This window comes from Coccinella septempunctata, chromosome 4, assembly GCF_907165205.1.
Source record: "Coccinella septempunctata chromosome 4, icCocSept1.1, whole genome shotgun sequence".
NCBI classification, from domain to species: domain Eukaryota; kingdom Metazoa; phylum Arthropoda; class Insecta; order Coleoptera; family Coccinellidae; genus Coccinella; species Coccinella septempunctata.
The window spans coordinates 34949507-34959239 of record NC_058192.1 but is presented as its reverse complement, the minus strand read 5'-3'; the positions used below and the strand labels follow the sequence as shown (position 1 = coordinate 34959239).

The 9733-nt window shown below is 46.9% G+C and overlaps 1 protein-coding gene across 1 annotated transcript; it reads left to right on the top strand.

Annotated features, from left to right (window-relative positions):
- Window positions 1-5961: 5961 nt before the first annotated feature.
- Window positions 5962-8748, top strand: LOC123311668. Its single transcript, XM_044895735.1, has one exon. It carries the CDS (start codon window positions 5962-5964, stop codon window positions 8746-8748), a length of 2787 nt encoding a protein of 928 aa, XP_044751670.1.
- Window positions 8749-9733: the final 985 nt, after the last annotated feature.

Genomic DNA, 9733 nt, shown 5'->3' with positions numbered 1-9733 from the left:
GATTAAAAATCTCAGGGAGAGGCTCGAGTTGCAGGAGGGAAATAAGGGAAGTTACTCCAAAGCACTCAAGAAGAACATTATTTTGAAAAATGTCCAAGAAGTGAACTTACCGGTTCCAAAACAGAAGATGGAGGTGGTCAAAACCCCTCAAACCAAAATTTCCCCACCCGCCAAAAGAGTGAGAAAGGATAGCTCCTCGTCAAATGAAGATGCAAACAAGAAAAGAGTCTTGGAAACCCCAGACCAAGAGAAAACCACTCCAGTGGAGAGAAAAGAAAAAATCCCCCCTGTCACCCTGAGAGGTACGTCCGAATGGACTTCAATTTCGAACGCGTTAATGCGAAACGGTATTAAATACCAAAGAGCGACGACAGTAAAGGACGGTATAAGAATCGTCCCACAAAGCGCCGATGATCATAGAAGGATGACGGACTTCCTTCATAAAATAAATAGGGAGTTTTACACTCTTCAACGGGAGGAAGAAAAGAAAATATACGCGGTAGTGAGATACCTACCGCTGGATGCAGATATCCCGACGATCCTTGACGACCTCAAGGATCAAGGGATCGTCGATGCTGAGGTCATAAGGATGACCTCAAATAAAACAAAACAGCCGATGCCCTTATTGCTGGTTAAAACCCAGAATAAGGGTATCTTCGAGGTGAAAAGGCTCTACAACATGAACTGTGTTGTTGAACCTAAGAGAAGGACGATTGGGCCTGGACAATGTTACCGCTGTCAGCGATATGGACATGCCCAAAGTAAGTGCACTTTTCCATGGAGGTGCGTGAAATGCTCCGGTAATCACAGCTCCAAGGAGTGTACGCTTACCAGGGAGAACGAGGAGCGAAATGCCTCTTGTGTTCTCTGTGGAGAGCAAGGACATCCAGCTAGCTACAAGGGATGTAGCGAATGGAAATTGGTCACTAAAAAGACCAAGAGATCGCCAAGATCGAACCAGACCAGCTCGAGGCCAACACAAAATACACCGAGGCCATCCCAAAACTCTTCGGAAGTGAAGAAACCCCAGGAAACTGCAACCAAAGTGGTCAAAGAGACGAAGAAACCAGAGAAAAAGACGGAAAAGGCAAAAACCGTCAAAAAAGCCGAAACCAGAAAAGGAATTTCTGGAATCACTGAGGAACTGGATAAGTTCACGAAAAACCTCCTCAGCACGATGATGCAGAATCTGGAGAAAGAGATTGAGAAGAAGATGCAGCAAATTATTAAGAATATTTAATGGCTGACACGACGATAAAGAACAATCTCATAATCGTCTCTTGGAACGTCGAAGGATTGAGAGCCCGCAGATCAGAATTCGAAGAACTGATTGAAGAGAAGAGACCGGATGTCATAGCTCTCCAAGAAACGAGACTTAACCCCAACGTTCGGATAGCATTTCCCAATTACGATATTTACAGAAATGATAGACCTAACAGCACAGGTGGCGTTGCTATACTGGCTAGAAGGAATATGGATCACCATTTCGACCAAATATTCAATGGACAAGAAGTAGAAGCAATATCGATTATTGTGAATACTAATCGAGGGCAAGTGAAGATTATTTCAACTTATAAATCACCGGATAAGGACATGCTGGAAGAGGATCTAAAAATGCTACTAGAAGGAAGACACCCGAAAATCATAATTGGTGATCTTAACTGCAAATCGCAGGAATGGAACAGTAGGGTGGAAAATACAAACGGGAGAAGACTGAAGATTTATGCTGAAAAACTTAATGCAGTTGTGATAGGACCTGATATACCGACCTACATACCAAGAGTAAATGGACTACCCGATGTACTGGACATTGTCGTAATGAAAGACATCACTGAAGAAATCAGCATTGATACAATAGAAGACGGAACTTCAGACCACAATCCCATAGAATTCATAGTGGGACATGGCCCAAGAAACGAAGAAGAGACACAAACCAAGGATCGCACAGACTGGGAGAAATATAAGAATTTACTTCAGGAGAAAATCAGGGAAATTCCCCAAATAAACACCCAGGATGAATTAGATGAAGCAGTTGAAAAATTGGAAAATCATATAAAAGAAGCCTATGAAGAAAGCACCAAGAGAATAAGGAAACCAATTCCGAAACATTCACACGGAGATACGCCAAGGGATATAAAGGAACTTATAAAAAAGAACAGAAGACTCAGGAAAATCTACAGAACAACAAAAAGAGAAGAAGACAAGAAGAAACTGAATAAGCATAGTCAAATATTGAAAAATGCTTTAACAGAACTGCGTAATAACAGATGGAACCAGAGATTAAGGGAACTGAATACAATAGATCACTCGGCTTGGAAAATGCAAAAACGCTTACGACGAGAACAGACAGTTATACCTCCACTGCATGGAGCAAACGGAATGGTATATACGAGACTTGAAAAAGCCGAAGCACTTGCCGACACAATTGAGAGAGAAGCCAGAATAAATTACAGAAATGATGATGACAATGAAGATCTAGAAGAAGAAGTGGAGGCAAACGAAGAACTGATGACGGAACCACCGGAAACCGAAATCATTCCAAAACCGGCTTCACCAACAGAAATCAAAGAGATCATAATGAAACTGAAAAACCGGAAAGCACCGGGAGAAGATAGGATAACGAATTATATGTTGAAGAAATTGCCTAGAAAAGGAATAGCAGCCTTGACGAATATAACAAACGGAGTGATGAGGACCGAATACTACCCAAAGAGATGGAAAACTGCAGAAATGATAGTTTTCAACAAGCCTGGAAAGGAACGGAAATTTCCTCAAAATTATAGACCAATCAGCCTACTATCAGCACTAGGAAAAGTCGTCGAGAGGGTTATCGCCAAAAGGCTGAATGAGGAAACAGAAATGTTGAAGATAATCCCACCCGAACAATTTGGATTTCGACGACAACACTCGACTGAACTCCAATTACTACGGCTCATAGAATACGTCACCGAAGGAATGCAGACAAAACAGGCCACAGGATTAGTTCTGATGGATATCGAGAGAGCTTTTGATAGAGTATGGCACGAAGGCCTAATCTACAAGATGAAAAAAGCAGGATATTCGACCAAGCTATGCAAGATTATAAGGAACTATCTGAGGAATAGAAACTTTTATGTGAAGATAGATGGAGCAACCTCTCAAACCAGACAATTGGAAGCGGGAGTGCCTCAAGGATCGGTACTTGGACCTCTGCTTTACGTAATATACGTTTATGATATCCCGAAGAATGCTAGGAATATGCTCACCTTGTACGCAGATGACACAGGAATAGCGTTCAGACATCGACGCCCAGAGATCATACACCGGAGACTGCAGGAAGCCATAGATGAATTACTCAAATGGTGCATCAAATGGAAAATCCAAATCAATGGAAGAAAGACTCAAGCAATATTACTGCAAAAGAGAAGATTGAGGATGGAAGAAAACCTTGAAGTTGATGGACAAGAGGTTGAATGGAAAAATGAAGCAACATACCTAGGAGTGACGCTTGACAGAGGACTTACATGGAAAAACCACATCAAATGTGCTGTTGATAAAACAAAAGCCGCAATGAGTAAACTTTATCCACTCATAGGCAGAAGAAGTCATATGAATAAGAACATCAAGTTGACGATGATTAAAACTATTGCGCGACCACAACTCACATATGGATCGGCGGCATGGGGCTTCGCAGCCAAGACCCACATCAAGAGAATACAGGCCACTGAAAATAAACTCCTTAGAATGGCGATGGACGTACCCTGGTTTGTTAGGAACAAACAAATCTACAAGGACTTGGAATGGGAACCAGTTACAGAATTTATGAAGAGAAAGGCGGAAAGGATATTCGACAAAGCCAAACAACATCCAAATGAGGAACTACGAAGATTAGTTGACTACGATCCAACAGAAGAAGCTAGAAGGTCAAGAACCTACCACCGAAGACCGAGAGATCAGTTAAGGATTTAAATGTAACCAAAGAAGAGCTTAACCTATAAAAGCTATAGGCAGCAAACAACTATCAACACGACTATGATCGTGTGAGAGTCCAGAAACCATAAGAGTCAACTGGTTAATAGGCAAAATGCCCGGAACCTATGAAGAAGCAGTTAAGGGTTTTTAGTGGGTCTCGAGCTCAGAGAGTGAGAATCCCCACACTGTTCCCCCTCAGCAGAGGGTGTGTTCGTCTGTTTGCAGATTTTCCCCCTGCTACACCAAAAAAAAAAAAAAAAAAAAAAAAAAAAAAAAAAAAAAAAAAAAAAAAAGTCTGCAGTCTCCAGTCATCGTTTGCCCAAGTGTGTTGTAAATAAGAAACCGTTCTTTGATTCCACGACCCGAGAAACAAATACAGTCCACTACAGTCTGGTCCTTCAGCCGAATCAAGAAAACCATCGAAGATTTGAAGAACGAAAAGATCGAAGATTTGAAGAACGAAAAGATCTTTCAGAGCTGAGCGCGAGCGGATCAATTCACTCTGAAGTAACGAAAAAGATCTTTTCAGATCTAAAGGAACGAATAAGATCTTTTCAGATCTAAAGGAACGAAAAGATCTTCTCAGATCTGAAGTAACGGAAAGATCTTCTCAGATCTGAAGAAGCGAACAGATCTTTTCAGATCTGAAGAAACAATCGGATCTTTTCAGATCTACGCAACACGAAGAGGCGTCGGTCATTGACTGGAACTCGTATACACGCTGCGAAATGGTAATAACAAGAAGTCAGGTGGACGCAGCAGAGATGGAAGAAAAACGTCGTCTCCAAGCAATCGAGAGGGAACAACTGAGGAACGACTCCCTGGATCGGTTGAGGAACATTCCCCTAGATCAGCCGGCGTCACCATTGTCTGGGTTGGTAGAACCTAACATGGCTAGTGACAAAAGACGCGAGAGGTCGCCGGCAAAATCCAGCAGGTCACATCGATCGACAAACAGGTCACATCGATCGAATGTCAGTGTGACTACAAAAAGGCGGCTCGCAGAATTAGAGGCGGCGGAGAAACTGGCCGAAATTAAGAGACTCGAGCTCAAGATGGAAGCCGATCTCGTGAAGATGCGGTTGGCCGCAGAAGTAGCGGCAATTCAAGAGGATGAAAGTGGCGAAGAAGAGCAGCAGGCGGAGCCCCCTTTCAAAGAAGAACCACTCCAGAAAGTAAACGAGTGGCTGATACAAAACCCAGTCAGCCAACGGGGGGAGGGGCTACAACGAGAGGAACCAAGGCAGACGCGTCTCGAAGCAGGACGAGAAAGGTCACCAACTCCAACAAGGACGAGAAGTAGCATCGAACATATGGCAGCTACATTGGAGAAGATGGCACGACCAAGGACTGCGCCTCGCCGCGCAATCTACGAAGGAGAGGACGTACTGCACATTTACGAACGGGCCCATAGTGCTAACCCAGGCGAGAAGGAACTGCACGATCTCGTAGAAGCACACTTCAAGATCGAAGCACTGGGCGTACAAGGGAAGCCTAGAATGAGCGAGGCACACCAACGAGCCGTCACTATAGTCGAACGAACCATCAAGAAGACTGACGTCGGCTACGAGGTGGGGCTACCATGGCGTAGGGACAAGATGAAAATGCCGGCAAGTTACAATCAGGCCTTGCGTCGTCTCAAAAGGAAGGAAATACAGATGGACGCGGACCCGGTTTTCAAGATGGAATACACTCAGCAGATTGAAAATCTATTGAAAAAGGGTTACGCGACGCCATGTGACGGTTCGGAAGACGATAGCCCAGTGAAGTGGTTTCTGCCTCACTTTGCCGTGACGAATCCAAACAAACCGGGTTATCGATTGGTGTTCGACGCAGCGGCGAGAAACAATGGGGTGAGCCTAAACGACGAGTTACTGGAAGGACCTGATATGCTGTTGTCGTTGCCGGGCAAATATGCCCGGCATATATAGCGACGGCCCCTTCTCGAAATCTGAATAATAATTCAGATTTCGAGAAGGGGCCGTCGCTATCACGGCGGATATCCAAGAGATGTTCCTGCGAATCAAAGTACGACCCGAGGACCAACCAGCTCAACAGTTCCTGTGGAGGGGAGAAGACCGAGAAAGGCCTCCGAAGAAGTACAAGATGACCAGTGTTTTCTTCGGCGCAACAAGCTCTCCGTACATAGCTCACCATGTCCGTAATCACAATGCAGACATACACGGAAAGGAGTTCCCGCGTGCACTGGAAGCCATAAAGAACGCTCACTACATGGATGACTGGGTTGCGAGTTTCAAAGATGCGGAGGAAGCACGAAAGGCTGTCGAAGAAACGAGAGAAGTGCATGCTCGTGCTGGCTTCAATTTGAAGGGATGGAACTCTAGTGACCCAAACATTTTGAAAGGAATTCCCTCAGAGCTGCACGCAACAGCCCCTACGCAACTGGGGGGAGAACAGCCCGGAAGCAAGATACTTGGGTTGTATTGGAATGCTCAACGAGACGAGTTGGGATTCAACACCTGCATGAGCCGAGTTCCTGAAGATGTCAAAGCGGGGAAGCGAGCACCGACCAAGAGAGAAGCACTCAGCGCTGTCATGTCTGTGTACGACCCGCTGGGGCTATTGAGCCATTACACCATCCGCTCTAAGATCATCCTGCAGAGCTCATGGCGACTCCAGATGACATGGGACGAACCGATCCCGGCAGAAGAAAACGAGCTCTTTACATCCTGGCTGGCGCAACTTCCCGAGATCGCGATGCTACGACTGCCACGCTGCTACACGTTGAATGGGTATGAACGGATCGATCTTCATATACTGTGTGACGCAAGTGAGCAGGCATTTGCGACAACGGCATACTGGCGCATCACGAGAAACGACGGGACCATCGAAGTCGTCTTAATAGCGGCAAAGGCGAAGGTAGCGCCAAAGAAAGCGCTGACGATTCCCCGGTTGGAGCTCCAGGCAGCGGTGATAGGTGCTCGTCTCGCCGAAACCATCAAGAGGGAGCATCGCATGGAAGTAGACCAGACGACGTACTGGACGGACTCGTCGACGGTGGTCCATTGGGTCAGGAACGACATGCGACGATATACACCTTTCGTTGCACATAGACTCGGTGAGATTGCTGAGCTCACCCAAAAGGAAGAATGGAGATGGCTGCCGACCGACCACAACGTGGCTGACGATGCCACACGGTTGACCAATGCGCCCATCAGCTCGACGGACCGGTGGTTCCAGGGACCAGATTTCCTCTATCTACCTGAAGACCAGTGGCCCGGGAAGACGGCGTATGAAGAAACAGAAGAGGAAGTCCTACATGTGAGTGAGAATCCCAGAAGATCCAGCTGCGTACCTGATCCTGCCCGCTTCTCCAAATACGAAATTCTGGTGAGAACTATAGCAAGAGTCCTAGTCTTCGTGGATATCTGTCGACGACGAGCGATTAAACTGGAACATCGACACATCGAGCGCGCAGAAAAGGAGCTGATACGACGTGTTCAAGAAGACAGCTTCCAAGACGAGGTAGAGCGAATCCGGTCAGGTCGAACCATACCAAAGGCGAGCCGGCTCTACCGACTAGATCCCGTGATGGAGGATGGAATTCTGAGAGTAAGAGGCCGTATTGGAGCATCCGCCGCACCAAGTGACACGAAGAGACCTGTGATACTTGATGGTCGTCACCCAATCACAAAACTGCTCGTTCTACGGGAGCATTGCTCTGCGGGACATGCCAATAGAGAACGAGTGACCAACGATCTACGCCAACACTATTGGATCATTCACCTTCGACCCACGGTACGAGCCATAGAAAAGAACTGCGCCTTTTGTCGAAGAAGACGAGCAATGCCGACAACCCCAGCAACAGGAGACCTTCCACTTGCTCGCATGGACCCTTTTCACCGTCCCTTTACCAACTGTGGGGCGGACTACTTCGGGCCAATGATGATCAAGATAGGGCGCCGGCGAGAGAAGAGGTGGGGTGCACTTTTCACTTGCCTCACGTCACGCGCCGTACACATCGAGATCGTCGCGTCACTCTCAACGGACTCAACAATCATGGCATTGAGAAGGATGGCAGCACGCAGGGGTTGGCCGCGACTCATGTACTCAGACAACGGTACCAACTTCCGCGGGGCAGACCAAGAACTCCGTCTGGCTTATAAAGAATGGCTCCCAAAACTACAAGATGAAGGGTTGCTGCATCGCATGGAGTGGCGTTTTATACCACCTGGCGCGCCAAACCAAGGCGGCGCGTGGGAGAGGATGGTACGATCAGTGAAGACGGCACTCAGGGTGACACTGCGAGAGAAGGCGCCGACGGAAGAAGTACTGCGGACGCTCCTTACGGAGGCAGAATTCTCGATAAATGCCCGACCACTGACCCACGTGAGCGTGAATCCAGCAGATCCCGAAGCACTCACACCCAACCACTTCCTGATAGGATCATCGACCGGCATGCCAGCCACGGGGCCCTGTGATGAAGCCGATCGACGAACATGGCGAGCAAGTATGGCTCTCGCAGACCACTTTTGGAAGCGCTGGGTACGGGAGTACCTACCCACTTTAGTACCTCGAGGAGACTCCAGTAACAAGGCGCGTCCCCTGCGCATCGGAGATGTGGTCCTGATCGTTGACAGCACACTGCCAAGAAACACATGGCCGATGGGGTTAGTGAAGAGTACATATCCCGGACCAGATGGTGGCATCAGGGTCGCCGAAGTACGAACGAGAACCGGCGTTTTCCGACGACCAGTGAGTAAGCTCGCCGTCGTTTTGAAGGAAGAGGACTACGCAAGCTGCGCCGGGGGGAGGACTGTTACGGACGGCGAGTGAAAAAGAAGAACCAACTTACCTACCGAGATGGACGGCGAAAGAAAGTTTTGAAATTGTAAATATTGTGTAAATATACCCATGAAATATTAGAACTGTAAACCTATAGGTCAGCCGCCCCCACCAATACGGTGCCTCTGAGACCCTAAAAAGGGGCGCATATTGTATAAAGGGCGACGGTTTGAGATAGTCTGCAGTCTCCAGTCATCGTTTGCCCAAGTGTGTTGTAAATAAGAAACCGTTCTTTGATTCCACGACCCGAGAAACAAATACAGTCCACTACAATTTCCTTCCGTACAAATATTTGTAGAAATGTTCTACGGACTTGATGACTGCTAAAAGTTCTCTCCTGGTCACACAATAATTCCGTTCTGGTTTGGACAACACCTTGCTGAAGTACCTGATGACTCTTTCCTGTCCATCCTGGACTTGCGATAGAACGCACCCAATGGCTGTATTACTGGCATCGGTGTCGAGCACAAATTTACCTTCAGCCCTTGCGTAACTCAGAACTAGAGCTGTGACCAGAGCCCTTTTCAATGGTTCGAAGGCTTCAGCGCAATCATCGGACCATAAGTACTCCTGTCCATCTTCCGTCAATTTCGTCAGCGGCTTGGCAACGTTGGCAAAACCAGATACAAATCTTCTATAATAAGTGCAAAGGCCTAAGAAAATCCGCAACTCACTTTTGTCTTTCGGTATAGGCACTGCCTTGATCTTATCCGGGTCAACTTTCACACCTCCCCGTGAAACTACGTGTCCTAAATATTTCACTTCTGTTCGAAACAGATTACATTTTTTAGGACTTAGCTTTAGGTTGGCATCACGAAGTCGCTGGAAAACCTCGGATAGGTTGCGTAAGTGATCTTGGAATGATTTTCCCACTACTATCACATCATCCAGATACCACAGACCCGTTCCAATACTGCAGGCAGTCTTTTCTTTGTCTTTTGGATCCAAGCCAACCTGCCAATATCCACTCTTCAGA

Excerpts from the sequence above, each read along its gene's own strand:
- LOC123311668 (XM_044895735.1), top strand. The coding sequence starts at position 5,962 with ATGTTCCTGCGAATCAAAGTACGACCCGAGGACCAACCAGCTCAACAG.